Consider the following 23,503-nt stretch of genomic DNA (forward strand, 5'->3'; position numbering starts at 1 on the left):
AATGTTGCAACAACAGCCAACACCTTGTCTGCTACAAAACGGTAGCAGCTTGGACATGGCTGGCAGCTCAACACTGACTGGTTGAAGAAGGCATTGTTCTGGCAATGGTCACAGCGAGGGCCAGCCATGCCAGGCCGACAGATACAGCGGCCATCCTCATGGCAGCGGCCATCTTGAGAACCATGTGTGTCGCAATCACACGCTAGGCAGGGACACACATGCATGTAATACAGTAACTGTCGATACATACATGTCATTGTGTCTCTGGCTATATGTACATTTCCTAACAAATACTCAAATAAGACCTGATGGTGATCTGACTAGAATCTGATGATAATCTCACCGGATCCCTTGAAAAGTGTGAATAAGTTTTTTTTTGTTTTTTTTTCATGGATGTAAATTGATGGTGAAATTATTCACAATTATATTTTGGAAATCCAAATCAGCAACCTGGTGTTTTATAAATACGGTATATAAATGAGACCCCAAAGTGACGTACATAAGCAACCTGTGGATGAGAGGTTGAAGAAACCAGTTTGGCAGCGGTCACAATGCTGCCCACCAATGCCTGGCTTGCACACGCACTGCCCGGTTCTTTTGTCACATCCAAACCCCTTTGCACCCAGTACACTGCAGTCACATCTGTTGTGCGCACACAAACAGCCACCTTTTCATCCTTCACAAGAGAAAGAGTGCCACAACCTCAATGTAACCTCTCAAGCAATGGAATTCATAATTGCTGTGATGATCCAAAGAGCCACTGAAAATCATTCCAAAAAATTCTTACTTATACACAAACAAAACTAGAACGGCACTGGGTAGAGCACGTACCTCCGCCAGGCTGAAGAGTTTACGTTTTGGTATTCCACTGATACACCGGATCTGAACCAAAATCGAATCAGATTGTTGTCACCAAACCAACTCATCCACTAAGTTTTATCATAACTCGTCCACAACTTTTTGAGATATCATGCAATATGTTGTTTTGGCCTGATCTCTCAATGGTGAAGAATGAGTTAAAAAAAAAAAATTTTAATCCTTGTATCCGGATTCATATTTTGGATCTTTACCAAAAGTCCTTGTCACACACCCAACCTGACCACCACCAAGTTTTGGCCTAATCTGCCCATAACGTTATGAGATATCGTGCTCTATATCAGTTTAGACCCATCTTTCAATGGTGAAGAATTACTGACCCCTAAAAATAGGTATTTGCTCTATTCTCCAAAACTACACACGATTTCGATGAAACTTGACCACAACCTTCATCACCTGTGATGGACGAAAGTTTATTCATAGCATTACAAAAAAAACAGGGTCAGAGGGGATTTATGGGGGGGGGGGGGGTTGAGTGACTGTTGCTCCTGATCCAGGTGAGCTTCAGCAAGTGCAGTCCTTTTTAAAGACCACTTGAAAAGTCACCCAAAGTGTCACGTTCAACCATCAACGGGCATATCTACAAGAACAAAAGCAAGAATTGCTTTGCAATACTGTATATGTCCCCTAACAACGTGATGTTTTGTTATATATATATATATATATATATATATATATTTATATATATATATATATATATATATATATATATATATATATATATATATATATATATATATATATATATATATATATTGTTGCGGGCCGGGGGTCGGGTGAGAAGACCACTCGGTGGGGGAAGCTATCTCGGCTCCCACCAGACTCCCCGGAATTGAAGGCAGTCGCACACGGATAATTCTGTGACGTGGTGGGTCGCTTAACCGACCGTGGACGCCAACAACTCAACCGCGTGACTGAGGGTCCTCCCGTGTATGGATTCATCAGGTTACCTAATTAATCATGTGATTTGATTACCAGGAACATGCCCTTGTTCCTCCTATTCTTGTCCGAACCGGATCACTCTACCAGATCAAATCACTTTTCCGGATCGGATGCATCCGAGCGACACTGCCAAGGATGTACCGGCTAAAAGGAATGGATTGTTGCCAATAAAGTCCCGGCTAAACTAGGATTCGGACCATGCTGGCTCAATGGAAGAAAAAAAAATACCATCAGAGATGGGGAATCCCCCGCCATTGAATGAAAAAGGTCATACATATTCCAGATAATGAGGGAGGTGAATTGGAAACAAGACACCATTTGGTTATCATCTCGAAATAGTTCCCCAGGGGTGAGGAACGTAGTAACCAAAAATAATTGAAATCAGATAAGCGGTTTTCCATTTATTACAAAAAACATTTTTTTCAAGATGGCCGCCCCAGTCGGCCATCTTGGATCCGGCCATGCCCAAAATCAATAGGGTTCTTCCTTTTCAGGTGGTACATGTGTGCCCAAATTTCAAATCAATATGGCAAACAGTTTATGAGTTATCACATTCACAGCTATAAATGTTGACGCCCAGACGAACGGACGGACGCACAGCTGGACGACCTGGGTGACAACAATATCCCCCTTCCGCCATGCAGCGGGGGATAAAAAAAGGGAGCAGGGAACATTCTTCACAATGATTTATTAACAATGGGTGAGGAATGGTATGTGGCACGATCAAGATTTATCAGGGTGTGTTGTACAGGGATAGGGAGAGGTGTGGTGCTGCAAATAAACAGGAAACTTACAAAATAGTAGAGTAAATTTGTGGTTTGACCCCAAAAAAATTGATACAAAAGGTTTTTCAACGGTTTTGGGTAGGTTTTGACCTCCAAAATAACATACTAAAAATGTACTCAAATCCACCTACCGGAAAGGGCCTATTTTCAAGATGGCGTCCAAAATGGCCGCCGTGGGCTTAAATTTCCATAGAATGTGCAATAGCTGGCCTACATTTGTGATTTTTGTGTCAATTACTATGTTTTGGAGGTCAACAAATCCAATGAAACCATTTTCAAAGTTGATCAGTGATGGTCAGGTCAGGTCAGGTATGGGAGCATGTGCCAGAAAAGCACGTCGCTGCGTCCACTTTCCGCCGGTACTCCAGGGGCCTCCGTCTGGCCATCCCCCAGGCAGATGCCAGGCCCATCCCCATCTCCTTGAGATGATGGTCAACCTGTTGCAACCATGAGGCACGTGGTCGACCCACTGGCCTCCTCCACTCATGAGACTCCATCGCTGAGAGAATCTGGTGAGCAGGATCAGAGTCAGGAAAACGAGCCACATGTCCATACAGCCGCAACTGACGCTCACGGACTATGCAGGTAACAAATCTCATCCGAGTCTCTCTCAGCAACCGCTCGTTGGACACAAAATCCGACCAGCGATAGCCAAGGATTCTCCGAAGAGACCTGGTACCAAAGGAATTAAGTCTCCGTCTCAGATCCTTGGTCAGAGTCCAAGTCTCGCACCCATAGAGCAAGACTGGAAGTACCAAGGACCTGAAGACTCGGACTTTCGTCCTCCCGCACAGGTACCGGCAGCGCCACACCCCATGATCCAGTGAATCCATGACTCCCCAGGCCCGACCCAGACATCTATTGACCTCTGACTCGCAGCCAGCAGAGACATGAATATCACTGCCAAGGTAAGTGAATCTCTCCACGACCTCAACAGCCTCACCACAAACAGACACAGACAGGACAGCAGCATCCAAGATGTCACCGAAAGCCTGGATCTTAGTTTTGACCCAAGAAACCCGTAATCCCAACGGCTCCGACTCCTCATTCAGCACCTCGAGGGCCCCCAAGAGGATGTCTAAAGTCTCCGCAAAGATGACTGCATCATCTGCAAAGTCAAGGTCCGAGATCTTGACATTCCCAAATGACGCACCGCAACTTGATCTCTCCGACATCCTCCCTAGAATCCAGTCCATACAAGTGCTGAAAAGTGTGGGGGCAAGTACACATCCCTGACGAACTCCAGTAACAAGTGGAAATAAGTCAGAGATGGTACCACTACACTTCACAGCACTCTCAGTACCAGAGTAGAGTTCAGACATCAGATCGATCAGTTTTGGTGGCACCCCACGAAGACCAAGAATCCTCCAGAGGACATCCCGATTCACTGAATCGAACGCTTTACAGAGATCAACATAGGCTGCCTGCAGCCCCTGCCGAAACTCTCGTCTGCGTTCGGTGAGGACACGAAGTGCAAGGATACGGTCAATCGTTGACCTCTTTGGTGTAAAGCCTGACTGCTCGGACGCTGGTGCTCAAGCAGATGGTGTCGAACCCTATCGAGAATTATCCGAGCAAAGACCTTGCCCGGCACTGAGAGCAGCGTCACCCCTCGGTAGTTGTTGCAGTCTTGGCGATCACCCTTCCCTTTCCAGAGAGGGACAACAAGGCCCCTTTTCCAGTCAGTTGGGATGATGCCTGTGTTCCAGGCAGAGCACAAAACTGCATGCAACGACACGAGTGCAGCATTTCCACCAGCCTTGAGAAGTTCGGCATGGATGCCACAGATCCCTGGAGCTTTGCCCCGTTTCAACTGGTTCACCGCAGCCCGTGTTTCCACAAGCGTAGGTGGACCACAGTTGATTCGAGGGTCAGCAACAGGGATTGTAACACCCTTGACGTCCAACTCGACAGTTGGAGGATCAGCCTGGTACAACCGCTCAAAGTAACCGGCCCAGCGGGCCTTCACTTTAGACTCCTCTGTCAAGAGCCTACCACTCTCTGCTCGAACTGTAGTGCTCCGAGGGATGGGCTTGGATGAACGTAATGCGCGAATTCCCCTGTAAGCGGGACGAGAATCACCTGTCCACAGGTGATGCTCTACCCCCTCACAGATTCCTCGCACATAGGCCTCCTTGTCCACCCTCAGTGCATGTACAGTTTTACGCCTCAGCTCCCTGAACAGCTCAGCTCTGCCATTCAGCCTGGCCCTGCGACTCTGGTCAATGGTATCCAGTGTCCCTTGAGAGACAAAATTTTTCTTTGCCCTGCGGTGAGCTCCAAGGCATCCACCGGCAACATCAAGGACGGTGGTCTTGAAGGCGCTCCACAACTCTTCAGGACCCCCAAAGCACCCAGACCCCCCAAGTGTCCACTCAGCCTGTTCGCAAACTCCTCAGCTACTCTCTCATCCCTGAGCTTGGCAATATCCAGCCTAGGCTGCGATGGTACCATTCTCCAGGATTTAAGGTGCAGCTTTAGAGTTGCTACAACAAGCCTGTGGTCAGTATTGAGGAACTGAGCACTCCGGTAGACCCTGCAGTTCTGGATCATCCTCCAACGACCGTCAATGAGGACATGGTCAATCTCCTTTGCCACACCGCCAGCGTTGGAATACCAAGTCCAGCGATGAGCTTGTGGGCGCTGAAACCATGAACCAGCCACCCTAAGTCCATGACTTCTTGCAAAGTCAAGGAACTTAGTGCCATTCTGGTTCATAGTTCCTGACCCATGGGGACCAACACACACCTCATAACCGTCCCTATCAGTTCCAGTCGATGCATTGAAATCCCCCAAGACTAGAAGTGTATCTCGTCTGGGGCACTGATCAACCACAGACTCGAGTGTGGCGTACAATGCATCCTTCACGGTGAGATCACTCGCCTCAGTCGGAGCATAAACAGAGACCAGGGAAATGACACCTAAGGAGTGACGAATCCTTAATCTCATAATACGCTCGTTGACCGGTGTTACCTCAATTATCATTGGGGTCAGCTTATTGGACACAGCTACAGCAACTCCTTGGGTATGGTAACCATCAGAGCGACCAGACCAATAGTAGGTGTAACCACCCACCATTATCTCGCCGCAATCCGGTCTCCGAACCTCAGAGAGAGCTGCAATCCCGATGTCCAAACGCTTGAGCTCAGATGATAACAGAGACAGGTGATCATCCTCTCTTAGGGATAGGACATTCCAGGCACCCACCCGAAGGGACCGCCTCAGGTTAACCCAAGGAGACCGCCGTCTGGTGGACGACACCTCAGCACCACTTCGACACACTCTCCCGCAATCTGACCCAGGGATGTTACCCCGTGGTTTCCCTCCTATCAAAGATTGGGGGTCCCGAAGGCTTTGCCCCAATCCCGTCATCCGGTGAGCTGCCCTGCGAAGGGAAGCTGCACAGGAGGTACTCCCACAGAGTGGGTTTTCAGATTTTTTTGCGTTTTTGCGTTTTGCGGAATGAAGGGTTTTACGGTGGCCGGAGTGCAAATCCTGCCACCAACCTCCTGATAAAAAGTAACCCAACTGCAGGAGGACGTCCGCAGACACAGTTGGGCACTAGATATGGATGGCCGTTGGCTCACAAGGAGCTCCTCCGCCCTTTGACAGGTTTTGTTTTTAATCCTGCTGGGTGTCCATATCCAAACACCCTCCTCACCAGAAAACCTGGTGGGGGAGACGGTTTAGTCGCCGACAACCCGACCATGGAACAGGTTAGTACAGGTTTACATGGTACCTGTAGCAGGTCACAGATCTAACCTGACCTGACAGAAAACTAGGGATGGGATGTGATGGGATTTCCCATCAGTGATGGGAAAAACCTTAAATCCAAGATGGCGTCCAAAATGGCCCCCAAAATGGCCGCCATGGGCATAAAATTGCTACTAAATTGTCAATAAATACCGTGCATGTGTGATATATGTGTCGATTTCTATGTGTTGGCGGTCAACAAATCCACTGATATCATTTTCAAAGCTGATCAGTGATGGAAAAGCCTTAAATTCAAGATGGCGTCCAAAATGGCCACTATGGGCATAAATTTGCTACTAAATTGTCAATAAATGCTGTGCTTGTGTGATGTATGTGTCGATATCTATGTTTTGGAGGTCAAAAAAAATCACCTGATATCATTTTCAGAGTTGACTAGTGATGGTAAGGCCTTAAATCCAAGATGGCGTCCAAAATGCCCCCCCCCCCCCAAATGGCCACCATGGGCGTGTACTTGTTTTAAAACAGGCAATAAATGGACTACATTTGTAGTGTTTGTGTTTATTCCTATGTTTTGGAGGTCATGCCCAATCCTTCAAATAGTGTCTACCTGAAAAGTTGTCCCGTGTGTAGTGATCAGAATTAATTGACCATCTTGTGCATAACATAAATAAAAATATGCTTTGGTAATTTATAAAGTAATAAATTAATCGGCTCTCACAATGATCACCATTTCCTCTAAAACGTACTTTCAATTAAAATGCCTTCAAGTTAGGGTAAATCGAAAACATCAACGAAAGTTCGTTCATTGAAGTAGCATTTACCATAGATAAACTATGCTTCCTCTTCGTCCTCCGATACTGTCTTGTTGAAAGGATTTTCGCAGGTATCAAGTTGACAAGGTCCGCAGACGCTGTGGCATGGCAGACGTATCCCCTACAGCTACAGCGACTTGTTCTACAGCCAGTTGTGCAGTTGCATCGGTTCATCTTCAACAACTTTTCTGGAGCAGCGTCCTTGTCTGACATGACTGGAACTAGTTTATTGTCCTCCAGTTTCCAACCCCAGTCTGTTGCCTTCAAGTTTCCGTTCCTCCCCATCCAGACCATAATCTGATAGTATACTCTCAGAGAGTGAAACTTGTTGAAGACGCTGTTGCTGGCAGACGTTCTGGGGGTGACAAACGACTTAGCTGAAGCCAGTTTCTTCACAAAGACATTATATCGCAACTTGGCGAGGGAATCACAGGGATGTCCTCCAAATAATACTTTCATGGCATTGTTGCCGTTTTCCATGACCATGTCTCTTGTTCGGTTGGGGACAAGGAAGGTGTTTGCACAAGTCTTGATTGCCGAATCCCCCTTTGCCAGTTTCTGAAATGCTGACTTTTTTCCAATTCCAAATACTCGAGATGTCGAGTCACACCCAGTGAAGGCATGAAGGAAGAGAAGATGTGGGCATAGCTCTTCACCCAATGATACTTTCAGCTGGTTGATATTGTGCACCTTCCAGTTCCTGGATGAATTGTCAGAACGAAAATACAGTTCTTTGCTGTCGACGCTAGCGTAATGCAATAATAGCACCAACAGATCTGTATCTTCTCCAATCAGGGTAGTTGATTGTTGGTATGACGATGTCACTGCCGCTTTTACTATGTCTACATCGGCATCCCCTGGTGCATGAATTACGTTCAAGCCAATTTTCTTCATTTCCTCACTGATGAGGTTGATGAGTTGATCGCAGCTTAGCTGGCCGTAGAGACGAGAAGACGTTCACCATCCATGGGGAATCCGCTGCTGCCAACGAGGGCCGAAGGTACATCGTTATGGATGAATCCATGCATGTTTCGCGAGCGGCGTACGTGTCTGCCTTCGAGCACATTCTATACAGTGCGCGGGGTTCGGCCATTACGCACGTGGTCAGCACTCGCGTTCGCACGACTCTGCTAGTGTGTGCGCCGGGCGAACACCAATAAGTGTCAAATCTTTGGTTGAAAAGGAACAAGCCGCTTCTACTCCGCACACTTGTATCCCCCACCCAACATGGCGTGGAGTCGTCTTTATCGTCCTCCATACACGTTTCGTGCAGCGTGGGCGTCGTGCTGGCTGCGTTTCCTGTGTTGTGAAAAACACCATTTCTGCAGCCTCTTCAGAGGTATTCATTCGTAAGCCTTTTTAATGCAACCGGCAATCTTCCCCAGATCATCGGAAGCTCAAGTCGATAATCCCGCACTGCTAAGTGCACTATATGACTCGCTGCACACGTTGGGTTTAGAGCTCGCTTGGGAACGAGGGCTCTGCGCCGTCGTTTCCTCACAGCGGCACCGCACACGCTGGCCTCCATGAGGGCCCACCACACAGCGAAGGTGTACGTGGCTCAGATTTAACTCAGGAATAATCAGACGAAAAGAAGAGTAGAAACGAAATGAAGAAAAAAATGATGTAAGCAAAACTAGCCATGAGATCATCACAACGCATGCCTTTGTTGTCCCACTAGACAAAAGGAAAGGGACTATCTACACATATAATAATGGAATAACTGTCTTGGGACGACTGTCTGTTGGATGCATGCGGTTCCGAGAACCGCAACAATATATATATATATATATATATATATATATATATATATATATATATATATATATATATATATATATATATTCTGAGGTTTTGCAATTGCTATGACACAGAACAAAATCAGAACACAACACAACAAAGGGAACAGCAGGAGAAAGGGGAAAATACCAACGGGGTGGAGGGGAAAAAGTAGATGGAGATGGACCAGCAACGCATGCAGGTAATGGCGAGGGGTAAAGGGAGAACACAAAGGGTGGACAATATGGATACATAAGCAAAATTTTGGGAGGGGTGGAGGGTGGTTTCATGGGTGTAGAAAAGATCATGATTTTTGATGGGGAATGACGAGATGTTGGTGAACAGCTGTCTTGAAGACCTGGAAAGAAGAATGAGATTGAAGAGAGTATGGAAGGTGGTTCCACAGGCGGGAAAAAGGAGGAATAAATGAGTGAAGGTGAGCAGTGATTCTGGATTTAGGGAGTTTCACCCGGAGAGGGTTGCTGGTGGACTGTGTCCTGCAGATACCTGGGGGGTGGGGGGACAAAGCACGGAGAGAGCAGAGGGTGCAAGTTCAGAAATGAGGCAGAAGAAGACAGAGATCACCGATCTGTCAGTGATTGTGAAGTGATAGGCCCAAAGACTCAGCTTCATCACGAGAGAATCAAAGTGTCAAGCTGAGCAAGAAGTGAGGCAGGGAAGCCAGCCTAGAGGGGAGAGCAGTACTCCAACGCGCTGAAGATGAAAGCCTTGAAAGTGGATAGGAGCTCAGGTATGCCAAGGAACGACTTTGCATGACAGAGGATGCCCAATCGGTATCTGGCTTTGGAGGCCAATTGTAAAACGTGGCTTGCCCAAGAGAGATCATGACTGAGAGTGAGACCCAAGGGTTTGAGTGACTGAACGTCTTTGAGAGGTTTGTTGAGAAAGTAGATGTAAGGGTTTGTAGTGCGGTCCTCTTGGAGAGGGAGCGTGAGTGTGAGGGATTTGTCTGGATTGAAAGACATGTCCCAAGTGTTTGACCAGTTTGTGATTTTGTCAAGGTCTGAGGAGAGGGAATAAGCTGCTGCCTGCTAGTCAGAAGGATGAGGGATCTCACAGCAGAGAGTGGAATCATCAGCAAAGAGATAGAGAGTATTTTCCAGAGAGTTTGTGAGTTCATTGATGAAGATCATTCGAAGATCATTGATGAATATCTAAGTCAGTGAGATCATTCAAGTCGAAAAAGGGCAGAACTGTGAAAAATTGACGAAACGCCCTGAAATTCGAACCTTTTCTGTAACTTATCATAATAAAGCCATGTTCCAAGTTTCAGTTGAATATATTAAAGGGTATGGGGGAAAAGTCGGAACACCACAGATGGGATGGACGGATGTACAGACGGAGAGCAAACCTGTAGTCCCATCCAGTGAAACCAGTCGGGGACTAATGATGGCGGAAGTGTTTGTATGTCCGGTCTATACCCATTGGTTGGACAGCTGGCCTGACACTACCCACAATTATAACCTGAAAAAATAAATCATACGTCTGCCATTTTGGAGCTATGGTCACAGCCTACGACATCTTGAGAAGTGTCATATTCACAATTGCCATGCCTTCCCTACAAGTTTTCGGTTCAGTATAAAACAACCGAAGCGACTGTTAAAAGGATCATCAAATATCAAAAGGTTGGAGCCAATAGGCATCATGGGCCTAGTGAAGGTGACAGTATGTATCGGCTTCAGGCTTAAGGCCTTATGTTTCTGGCCTCTGGTGCCAGCCTATTGGTCAGTGCAATTGGAATTATCCAAGCTATATAACCACACTATATTATATATGCACATAAGCAGTATGTTTTTGTTTCATATACTGAAACCGGGTTATTTTTATTTTAGGGCATGATTGAGGCAGCGGTCTGTTGCCGATACATCGCCCAAATAAAGGAATGTGTCAGAAGAACATGTTGCATGCTTGGAACAAGATCGCCCGAAGGATGGGAACTCTACTAATAATATTAAGAATGATAATCATAAATTAGTCATTACCTGATACAGCCTCGTCTTCTCCCATAGCCAAAGTATCCATGATGGCAGTGCCCACAGTTTCGGCCGACAACATTCGGTAAGCATTGGCATTGGCCGTTCTCATGGTGGCAGGTCGTGTAAGGCCGTGTGCCCTCTGACTTACAATGGCAGGCTGTGGACATGGACATATATAACACGCAGCACAGCAATTCTCAAATGAGCATGTTTGAATTGTTCTCTCACAATGCGAATTGCCTTTCCTCAAATAATATTTATACAATCACTTTTCAATCACAATCCCCTCGTGACTCCCAAGTCAAAGACACCTTGACATTACAGAACAAATCAGCAACGGACATGATATTCCAACCTGCGCCCTCTGGATCCAAGGGGTGGAGGGTGGTTTCACGGGGAATTAGGACGACAATCAAGGAATTTTGACGACGGTAATCTATGCAGGCTGCTCATGTAAAATAAACAATGTGTGTTGTCTTCTTCTCATGCTGCAGTACTTCATCCTCGGATACTGTATTTCTTCTTCAATGGGCACAAATCATCTCACTTTCTTATGGAGTTGGTCAAGGGACGGGTTTTATCCAAGTCTTTTCACAAACTGGGTGGCCAAGCCTGATGTTTGACTGGAGTACATTGATTGGGGGCAGCAATTTGGAATTTATTCACAGTCGGTGATAACTCAACTACTCTTTGCAAAAAGAGGAAACCTTGGGCAATGTGTTGAACCTCGAGTGCTCGACAAGCATTTCAGATCAGAAAACACTTGCAGGAGGAATTCATCCAGTGCTTCTTGAATTTCAGGTCCTGTGAGCAAGCCCTTGGCATTTTCCAAAACTCCTTCACTTGTGACACAGAAAATGCTCCAACAAATATGCAATTCGGGCTCCTTGACTTGCAGGAGAGTGCAGAGGCAAAGGATATAATGACGCGAACAAAGCTTAGCACATTTCTATACAAATGCCTCTCACCATCAACCTACCCAGAAATTATTTGGCCCACTTACCGAATGGCTTCTCTCTTTGGAAGCACACACACACTTGTGGGAAAACGTTGTCTATCATGAACATCATCAAGTCGAAGATGAGATCAAGGCTGACTGATGATCACCATCACTCAAGCCTTCATATTGCGACAAAAAGTTGTGAACCCATGTGTCAACAAATGATCGCCAAGAAAAGTTAGCTGCTTAAACCCCACTCGATTCTAAATTAGGGAAGTTCCTTGAAATATTTTGATTGGGATGACGTCAAAAGGCAAGTTTTATTTATTGGACATGTAGGTGTTTACTTTTTACTTGTACCAAATTTTTATGATGTGGCCCACCACTCAATGTCCCACCCATTGCGTGGCCCTCCTGGATTAAAACCTTAAGAACCCCCGCTGTAAACATCATGATGATGCTGTTGTGCTGAGAAAATCTTCAGATGTTTCCCTGGTTGAGGTAGATGATGGAGACAGTCATAAAACTCTCGTACAAAAGGTTTCCTGATGTTTCGAGAACATGCGTGAGGCACGCAATGCAATTATATTTCCCAAATTACTTTGACATTATTGCAATTGTATCAACCAGTGAAGGCCAGCTGGGTGACTATTCTCCCATGAAGAATATTACCCATATTTTACTGGAGTCCCCAATTGACTGTAGCACTTAACCAACTCCTGCAGCAATAGCAGCAGCAGATTCTCTTGACAGAGTGCTTCAAGTCCTGAACATTTCCGAGGTAATGCACGAAAGCTCCAATCCTACACAGATGGCCACTTTGTTGCAAGGTACAAAACATTCAGCTGAGAAACCATCGGAAGCTATAACCCTGACCAGTGAGGGCAATGCAACAAGTCTTTACCCACTCAACCATCAAGCCGCTCTACTGAAGCCACCCACGACTCCAAGTACCTGTGCATATTACACTGTACAATGTACATTACATATTGGCCTTGACTGATACATCCATTTGTAATAATTCACATTAAATATGAACAAAACTTACGTCTGCACTTCATCTTGATTGGTACAGGAAGTGTAGCATCACCATACATGCCAGGGGCACATTTTTCACAATGTGTGCCTACTGTGCCAGGTTTGCACATGTGGCACTGACCAGTCTGCCTGTCACATGGTTCCATTGTGGGATCAGAGTTCATATTACAATGGCAGGAGCGACATGGCCTCACCAGGCCTGACATACCAAGGGGATCACCAAAGAATCCTGGTATGCATAGTTCACACCTTTCACCTATATACACACACAAACAAATAAAAATCCACAATAAGAATGATGTCGCACAGACTGCTACATTCCCTATATTCTCAGTTTCTCAACCAACCAACCTACACATACTGAAAATCGCTTTCCTGGAGTTTTATGCTCTCCATCGTGTTAGTGGGTTTGCAGGATAGGTTTGAGGTATGCACACTCATCTTTGAGCTGTTTAGCCTGGGTTTGAACTTATGCCCAGCTTCAAGTTATCATCCTGGTGTTTTGTTGGCAAGGCGAGACATGAACGTGTGTGCCATCTCTCGGATGGACGCTAAACTGGGCATCCCATCTGCCAGCATTAGTTGGTGGACAAAAAGATCCTTCACGAAGAGGTGGCGAGCTATCGCCAGCACTCTGGGTAAATTATAAATTCCTGCACACTCAGTCAACTATCCCTCATCGGAGTGGCGACCCGTTCGGGATTGTAACCTGAGCCAAGAAACTGCTTCAGCAGAACCTACACTCTCTAAAGAGAATGGTGCACAATACTATTAAGATTTAATCAGTGGATTTTAACTTTTTTATTAATCAATTTATTCTTCACTCATCAAATATTTCATTCAAAAATTTGGCCACAATTTTTATGGCATTTTCCCCTGATTATGATGCAATATCTTTTTGTTACAACTAAAAAGATTTCTTGCTTTTTTGTTTGCTATTGTAATGTAGTCATCAATAACTTCAGATATACCTAGTGTTGGCTTCATGGTTCGGGTGGTAGGCTTGGGATCCTAGGATCCTGAGTTCAAATCCCACTCGGGTGTTGAATTAATACCAGGTGGGGTTAACTCAGCCTGTCATCCTTCCAAGGTTGGTAAAATCAGTGCCAGCATGCTGGTATACTGTGTCGGAGTGGTGACCCATCCAGTGTTGTACCCAATAGCCAAGGAGACTGCTAAGGCAGCACCAATGCTCTGTACAGAGTATGGTCCCAATGGATGGATGGATGGAATAACTTCATGGCCAGGCAGGTTTTTTTTCTGAGGGTTAATTTATGAAATAGTATGGAGCACAATGCTACACAGACAATTTCTGCACCAACTTGAAAGCAGGGTTCAATGTGGGTTTCACAAGGTCATAATTATTATTCTGTGACATGATGTACAAGTCACTGCTTGCACACACTGTGTTAACTATTTTTTATTAAAAAAACAACAAAAAAACAAGCAGTCATAGACTGGTACTTACTAAATCGTCAACTTGACCTCTGACCTTGTCTAATAAAAGCTGTCTCGAGAGAAGGTAGCGACGCAAACCAGAAGTTTCTACGATGATTCTGTACCAAACCATCAAAAATCGTAACGTCGACCGAAGCAAAAATCTCCATTTCTCCACGCAATTATTTTATATTATTTTATCAAAGTCACAAAACCGTAATATTCGGCCATCCACCAAAAATCTTTACATAATCCGACGGCTTAGCGAGTCAGGCATGCGACGATAACCTTTATTGGGATAAATAAATGACTTTTAAACACCATCTTTATCGAAAACACCATCAGCACGCACACGCAAAACCTTTACGTGACTCAACGACGCGTCTGCTCGAGCGCGCTGCACCACGTGATGAGCCGTGACGCGGCGAGTGAAATTTTTTTTATACAATCTTAAAACGTCTCCAAAACATCCGATTTTTACCAGAATTTTGACAACCGAGTGTTAAACGTCCTAAGCGATCGCAAAAACCGAAGACAAAATTAAAATCGAAGTTAAAACGAACTTGTAACGTTGTCCGAAGCAAAAATACTCCATTTCTCCACATTAATTTACGGAATTATATTTGACCTCACTGTGACCTTGACCTTTGACCAAAATCTAATCAGCACTAGCCATCACCCTCCTGAATCACGTGGTGTAATTTGACATTGGCAGCTTCTTCCGTTCTCGAGTTATCATGCCTACAAACAAACACACAAACAGAGGACAGAAGTCATCAATAAAGATTTCGTAAATAAAAACAATTGAATGGAAGAAACTAAATTCGTTGACAAGAGTAGATGGAGATATGGAAAGCATTTACAAAAACTAAAACGACACTCAGTAGAGAGCATACCTCCGCCAGGCTGAACAGTTTACGTTTTATATCCCACTGACAAGTGGGATCTGGATCCGAACCTGAACCAAAATCTCATCGGCTTGTTCTTGTCACCTACCCAACTCATCCGCCAAGTTTGGTCGTAATCCGTCAAAAGGTAATTATTTATCAAAAGGTAATTTTATTGTCAAAAGGTAATTATTCAGCATTGCTTTCGCCAAGCTTGGAAGCATCATGACATTATCCACAATGGATTCATGCATGCACATGCTGCTTCCTGCCATATGAAGGCCATGCTCCACTTTACAGAATGCCATACATTGAGTCAAAAGCAGGTCATTCATAATAAAAGTGCATAAATTGCTGACCAACACAATAGCGTAATGCTGTATCCACTGCCTTTTACCAGTGGTTCCAGAAGGACAGTTTTCACACACAAACTGATGTGTCCCCGGCTTCAGTGAACAGGTAGAATTCCTTGGACAGGGGCAGCGGCTGGACAGACATGAAAAATATTAAGACAATAAAAGAGGTGATGTCAAACAAAAAGCACAAACACTACAGGCAAATTAAGTTTCAAAATATTTTATTGTTGCACTACACTCTTACGGAAAATGGATTTTATCAACTCAAAGAAATGAAATGAGGCTGACATATCAAGTGTTAGTCCTACTTCAGAAGAAAAAAAAAGGACATGTGGGTGTAGGGGGTGATTCAAAAGTAAGGGAGTGGATTGAAGGTCAGGGGTCAATGATCAAAGTGACTGGATTCAAGATTAAGGGTCAAATGGGATTATTGTGGGTTCACATAGGTACAAAGATCAAAGTGTAGGTGGGCAAAGGGTTTACACAGTCTTTGGCAAAGGTCAAAGATCGAAGGGATCAGATCAAAGATAACTGGTTAAAGATAAAGCATCAAATAGCAAAAGAAGATGCACCATTGATTAAAGGATTATAACTAGAATGGCACTCGGCAGAGCGCACACCTCCGCCAGGCTGAACAGTTTATGTTTTGTTGCCCACTGATAGGCTGGATCTGCAAGTGGACCTCAACTAAAATCTAATTGGCTTGTTGTTGTCATCGCCCCAACTCATACACCAAGTTTTGTCATAATCCGTCAATAACATTTTGAGATATCCTGCTATATATCGATTTGGCCCCATCACTCAATGGTGAAGAATCACCGAAAAAGTTAGAGTAAACGGATGTGGATTTTCAACAAAATCTCAACAATTCGTCCTTCTCAAACACCCAACGTGTCCACCAAATTTCTTTCGAATATGTCCACAAGTTTGAGTTATCCTGCTCACAGACAGACAAACAGACAGGGGTAAAAACATAACCTCCGTCCACGTTCGGTGGCGGAGGTAATAACAGAAGAGAAGAAAAAGGGCAGTTAGGAAAAAAGGATAATAAAAAGAGAGGAGTGGGAAGGGAATGGAGTGGGTGGGGGGGGGGTAATATTCCTTGAATAAATATATATATATATAACAAGTAAAAAAGACCCCAAGTTGTTTTAGTAATTTTGCTGAACTGAGTTAAAGGCAAGCCCATATTTATGTACTACTAAAAAGTCTAGCAGTCGGCCATCTTTGATCAGCTGTTTATCTCCTTTCGTAAATTGCTATCTAAACGGGTGACTACCTGTGCATATACAACAATGATTTTGGCACCGTTTAAGGATAAGGCATGTGTTAGCAAGACGCTCACTAAGCACCTTTAATAAATTTGGCCTGATATGAATAAATACTGCTCAAAAAAAACTTGAGATATCAAGTCACTCACACAATATAAACCCCTTCCCCCTTCCTCTGAACTTATAACTGTACAATGAACGTGAGACCTCTTCAGACCTTGACAAAAATCACAAGCTGGTCAATAACTTGGAATGTGTCTTTCAATCCAGACATATGTCACACTCTTACTCACTCTTTCTCCGAAAGGACTGTCTGGCAAACGCAGCCCGACCCCTCCATTCACTTTCTTAAAAATCCTCTTCAGGAAGTTCAATCACTCAAACTCCTGGGTCTCAGTATCAGTAACAATCTTTCTTGGGCAAACCACATCTCAAAGTTGGCCTCCAAAGCCTGTCACTGACTAAGCATCTTGCGTCATACAACAAAGTCTTTCCTGAACTCCGATCCACCTACAAGGCCTTCATCTTTAGATTGATGAAGTACTGCTCTCCCCTCTGGGCTGGCTCCCTTGCCTCATACCTTTCTCAGCTTGAGGCCATGGAAACCAAGGCCGTCAAGATCATTGGAATCTCCAGCGATGAAGCTAAGTCTATGGGCCTATCACTTTCCCATCTCAGACAGCTTGATCTCTCGGTTTTCTAACGACTCCTTTATGGTCTTGTACCCTCTACCCTTTCCATGCTTTATCCTCCCACAGGTACTGCAGGGCACATGTTGTCAACCATCAACCCCCTTCTGGTGAAATGACCTAAATCCAAGATCACTGCTCACCCTCCACTCATTTGTTCCTTTATTTTCCTACCTGTGGAACCAATTTTTGCATTCTCTTCAATGTCATTCTTCCCTCCAGGTCTTCAAGATAGCTGTTCATCACCATCTCAAATAATCCCCCATCCAAAACCATGATCTCTTCTATGCTCGTTAACCCCACCTCCTTCCAGATTTCCAGTTTTCCTTCCTGAGAGTTCCTGTATCCATCTTGTCAACCCCATGCATCCTTTCCTGCCCGCCATTCCTCACCACACCCATTGTTTGTCCAAGTTTCCCTCTATTTTGTCCTTCAACTCCACTGTTAGTAGTCCGGGAGCCAACCTGTGTACGAGGCTGTTTTAGGGTTGGACCTTACAGCCTCTGCTATAAAATTTTACACCCCCAGGATGTTTAGATATATGTTTGCAGTTCATGAAAACCAATGTTGGCAATTCATAAGCTCTTGCGAAAAATTTTGGCGGACGTTTTTGTTTGAGGAAGATTTGAAAAATTTGATAAAACAGCAATTGTCAATAAAATTTCTAAAAAAATAAAAAAATCACATTCATGAAAAATAAATGTGAACTAAATGTAAGAATTCAATCAGTGCATTGTAAACTGACAAAAAAAATTGCCTTTGTGAAAGTAAACCTCGTAAAAGTACATAATTTTGTGAAAAATGCCTTAAAAATAACGTTTTTTGAAGATGGCCTTTAGAACTTTTCTTATCATAGGCAGATGCTGCATTAGAATACTAATTTCTCTTAATGTGATATGAACATGGTATCCATGGCTAATTAAAACAGCAAATTTGAGTGAGTTCTATCAATTTTTAAAGAGAAAATTAACATTTTTGTCAACCAAAGTTACCCCTACCCCCAAAATCCTCTTACTCTATTGAACACAGTTCGGTTAAGGTTTGCTGGATCCAGGTTGGGTACTTCACAGTTCACTCTTCCAAAGGAAAATTCAATGGTGTTTGGAGTGACATGGCCCTGGAGCAGACATACAACAATGAAGGGAAGACATCTCTGTTCAAAGGCATATCTCAGGCACCAGCTGCTCGAGATAAATATGTGAAAACAGCACCATTTCTCACAGCTGTATCAGAGAACATAAAGTCTATGGCTAATCTAGGCCAACAGGAATCTACTCATCATGGAGAAACACAGAAGCAGGCAACAGAAGAACATATGCATGTTGAGGAGATCAAGAAAGTGATATGCCAGCAGATGATAAACCCATTCCAGTGTAACAACCAAGTGGTTCTGCTCAATAGAGCAACTGGTGAGAAGGATGCTTCAAAAGACTTGGTCCATGCTCAAGCTAAGGGCATGGAAGCCATTATGAAAGCAGAAGAGGTGGTCTCTATTAAGATTGAACCACTGAAGCTGGTAACTTTCTCCTCACAGAAGAAATCAAAACCATCAAGGAAACAGAGTTTAATCAGGATCTATCAAGATGAGACTGCAGCTACACGTGTGCTGTGTTTCTATCGAGATGCCGACCCAGTCACAAGACAGATTGCATTTTCCCATGAGTGGACAGACTATCCATCATCCCTGTTTGAGGTTGATCCACGCTTAGCACAGGGGTTTGTAATGCGCAAAGGCAACAAGTCTGATTTCGTGGCAGTGCTAATTGAGCTAAGTGGCAGTGCTAAGAAGCTGAGCAGGATGTTGTTTTACAGCTGCCATCATTACCACAGAGTGACCTATACACAGTTTATCTGGTAGACACAATGGCATTTGTAAATAAATACCAAAAAATGGGTGCAAAAACATTTGGTGAACTTCCCCAGCTGTATCTTCGCAAGCAGGTGTATCCTGCAGTTGAAACCTGAAATGTGCAACTGTGTCAACATCATTGGTGATCAGTATGATTTTGATGATAGCCATACTTTGAAGGGTGATGAGCAGCAGAGGAGAAACCAGACAGACCAGGCAAGACAATTCTCACCATCCAAGAGTCTAGAAATTCCGGACTGGAATTTATTCATGAAGAATCCAAGAAATAAAGGAAATCTTCAGAACTTCATTGGCACTTCCCTTTGTGAGAGTCCTGAAGCTATTCCGGATGGAGTGACCATCATTCTTGGTAGTATGATGGAAAACAAAGGTCACACTCTTTCCATCACATCAGCATCAAGTTCAGTTCTGGACTTACCTTGTGAAGAACATGAAGAGGCAGACACAAGGATTATTGCTCATCTTGCGTATTGTGTGGAATATCCTGATCACCATCGAGCTGTTGTGCATGCAACAGATACAGACATAATTATGCTGTGTATATATCACTTCTGCTGCTTGAACACATTGCAAGAACTCTGGATACAACGGCAGAATCAATACCTACCTATTCATGAGCTGGTAGAAGTGTTGAGCAAGAAGTACCAGAAAATCCTCTTGATGTCGCAGCTACACTTCTGTGCACATATGTGTTGTGTGGATGTGACACAGTGAGCTACCCATTCAGAAGGGGAAAAGAAGAGGTCAGGTCAGGTATGGGAGCATGTGCCAGAACAGCGCGTCGCTGCGTCCACTTTCCGCCGGTACTCCAGGGGCCTCCGTCTGGCCATCCCCCAGGCAGATGCCAGGCCCATCCCCATCTCCTTGAGATGATGGTCAACCTGCTGCAACCATGAGGCACGTGGTCGGCCCACTGGCCTCCCACTCATGAGACTCCCTCGCTGAGAGAATCTGGTGAGCAGGATCAGCGTCAGGAAAACGAGCCACATGTCCATACAGCCGCAGCTGACGCTCACGGACTATGCAGGTAACAAATCTCATCCGAGTCTCTCTCAGCAACCGCTCGTTGGACACAAAATCCGACCAGCGATAGCCAAGGATTCTCCGAAGAGACCTGGTACCAAAGGAATTAAGTCTCCGTCTCAGATCCTTGGTCAAAGTCCAAGTCTCGCACCCATAGAGCAAGACTGGAAGTACCAAGGACCTGAAGACTCAGACTTTCGTCCTCCCGCACAGGTACCGGCAGCGCCACACCCCATGATCCAGTGAATCCATGACTCCCCAGGCCCGACCCAGACGTCTATTGACCTCCGGCTCACAACCTGCGGAGACATGAATATCACTGCCAAGGTAAGTGAATCTCTCCACGACCTCAACATCCTCACCACAAACAGACACAGACAGGACAGCAGCATCCAAGATGTCACCGAAAGCCTGGATCTTAGTTTGACCCAAGAAATCCGTAATCCCAACGGCTCCGACTCCTCATTCAGCACCTCGAGGGCCCCCAAGAGGATGTCTAAAGTCTCCGCAAAGATGACTGCATCATCTGCAAAATCAAGGTCTGAGATCTTGACATTGCCAAACGATGCACCGCAACTTGATCTCTCCGACATCCTCCCTAGAATCCAGTCCATACAAGTGCTGAAAAGTGTGGGGGCAAGTACACATCCCTGACGAACTCCAATAACAACTGGAAATAAGTCAGAGATGGTACCACCACACTTCACAGCACTCTCAGTACCAGAGTAGAGTTCAGACATCAGATCGATCAGTTTCGGTGGCACCCCACGAAGACCAAGAATCCTCCAGAGGACATCCCGATTCACTGAATCGAACGCTTTACAGAGATCAACATAGGCTGCAAGCAGCCCCTGCCGAAACTCTCGTCTGTGTTCGGTGAGGACACGAAGTGCAAGGATACGGTCAATCGTTGACCTCTTTGGTGTAAAGCCTGACTGCTCTGGACGCTGGTGCTCAAGCAGATGGTGGCAAACCCTATCAAGAATTATCCGAGCAAAGACCTTGCCCGGCACTGAGAGCAGCGTCACCCCTCGGTAGTTTTTGCAGTCTTGGCGATCACCCTTCCCTTTCCAGAGAGGGACAACAAGGCCCCTCTTCCAGTCAGTTGGGATGATGCCTGTGTTCCTGTGAAAAGAAGAGCGGCACAGGTTTCTCTGGGACTGATAGGAAACCTTCCCCACCTTGTTGATTTTGGAAGAGATAGTGAAATGGCAGCAACAGAATGTGTCATTGATGAGGCCAGAGTATACTGGACTGCTCTGCATGGCCAAAAAGGGTTCAGCTGTTTGGATACCCTCAGGCAGCATATGTTTGTCTCTTCAAAATTAGACCTTAGGTCACTGCCAGCAACAGAAGATGCGTTTTACTTCCTTGTTTTAAGAGCATTGTATCAATTGCTTCTGTATAGACGTGCACATCTCAGTGACCGAGCACTTCCCCCAGCCACAACATTTGGCAGAACCCTTATCAATGGAAAACTGGTCCCAATTCTCATGTCTAAGCCAGCCAAGCCAAACATAGACAAAACGGTGTCTTGCATGTGCAAATTATCCAAATGTCTGAAACGATGTTCATGCAAAAAGGCTGCTGTGCCTTGCTGAGTGACATGCATATGCCTTGGTCAGAGAGGTTCATGTGGTGGAGTTGTTTCAGAGAGTGACTCTTCCTCTGAAGAGGATGTTTCATGTCACAATATTGTGTTAATCCATTTCTAATTTTATCTTCCTTAAAACCATGGCATGTAAAAGTATGTTCTTGTTCCTGACCCCATTGATAGTCAAGCATTTCTGAGTTACATAAATCTTTTGTTGTTTGACATATAACCTTGTCAATTGAAGGTAGGTTAAATCTACACCAATTGTGATATAGGAAATGAACTCCTCTTGAATATGAGGGGTCATTTGTGTATATAGGTTTAGTGGTTATGATTTTAGGGCAATATGAATTACCCCTACCCCCATCCTGCATCTTCGCTTTTGCCAACATTTTGTTATCAGAGGGGGCTCGCAAAAGTGTTGACTGTGTTGTTGCGCAAGAGTTTCACCATTGCCAACATTGGTTTTCATATACTCAAAGGGTGTCTCTTTATGAAAATCAACACAAAAATTTTATAGCAGACCGGGCAATTTTTTTTTAATTTTGATCGGTTGGCTCCCGGACTATAGTGTATCTCCCTCTCTACTGTTCCGTTTGTCCTGTTATGTCCTGATCCGTTCAGTGTTGCAGCTCTTCCATGAGCCTTGCCTCTGTATACAAAAATACCCTCCCCTCCACCCGGCCTCCCTTCCTCCGAGCTTACAACAGTACACCGAACACGAGACATTTTCATCTTAAGCATTAAATTTTGAAACTATGACAATGGAATTATGTGCGAGTTCCATGCTTTCGACAGAATGCATCAATAATCGTTTTTTGTATTCGTGTTTTTTCTTCAAATCCACAAATCAATAAAATGTGGAACATCCGCATGATGATTTAAAATGTGAAAAAAGTGTGGGGAAAAAAAAAATCTGCCATGTGGTTTCAAAAATAGTCCATTGATAGAAGGAATTGTGTATTGTTGTTGCATACATGCAGCCGTGATGAGATAGAGAATGAAATCCTGGAAGACAGTGGTCACATTTTTCTCCTCCTATCCCTTTCTTGCATACACAGTGTCCTGAACTGTCACAGTTCTGATTAACAGAGCCTGAAACACAAAACAATTTCATTCAATCTCTAGTTTGGAAGTAAATTACTGTACCAGCATCGAGTAATCTTTATATAGCACAAGAGCATGTTTAAGTCTAGTCACCTCATAGTTGTCGGGAAAGAGGGGAATTCACCTCATGCTTTCTCTTTTAATACTAGCACAGGCTTTGATGGGCCTAATGGCCTCCTCCTGCATTGGAGTTCCATAATTGGAAGGGAACTCACATTATACATGTATTATATTGTTTTCAAGGAACAGACAGGTTTCTGAACATGCACGCAAAGAGCAAGCGGCACCGGGAGGAAATCCAAGTGAGATTGAACACCACAAGCGGCCTTTCTGTCATACTGTGGCTGTGCTGATAGCAGAACCGTACTCTCTCGTTCCTACAATTG

General features: G+C 44.7%; 1 protein-coding gene across 3 annotated transcripts in view; it reads right to left on the minus strand.

Moving 5' to 3' along the window:
- LOC147035568 (laminin subunit gamma-1-like) overlaps positions 1-23,503 on the minus strand; it is a 97,823-nt gene that overhangs the window by 39,088 nt on the left and 35,232 nt on the right. For all 3 annotated transcript variants that reach the window (XM_085900009.1, XM_085899998.1, XM_085900019.1), the window contains 6 exons: positions 22,988-23,105; positions 15,605-15,693; positions 12,894-13,139; positions 10,912-11,062; positions 500-642; positions 24-202 (listed from right to left, as the gene is read on the minus strand). In XM_085900009.1, the coding sequence (XP_085756135.1) occupies positions 24-202; positions 500-642; positions 10,912-11,062; positions 12,894-13,139; positions 15,605-15,693; positions 22,988-23,105 (926 nt within the window). The remainder of the gene's footprint in view (positions 1-23; positions 203-499; positions 643-10,911; positions 11,063-12,893; positions 13,140-15,604; positions 15,694-22,987; positions 23,106-23,503) is intronic.

This window comes from Eptatretus burgeri, chromosome 1 (genome assembly GCF_056783735.1).
Source record: "Eptatretus burgeri isolate ZD-2024b chromosome 1, Ebu_testis_v1, whole genome shotgun sequence".
NCBI lineage: Eukaryota > Metazoa > Chordata > Myxini > Myxiniformes > Myxinidae > Eptatretus > Eptatretus burgeri.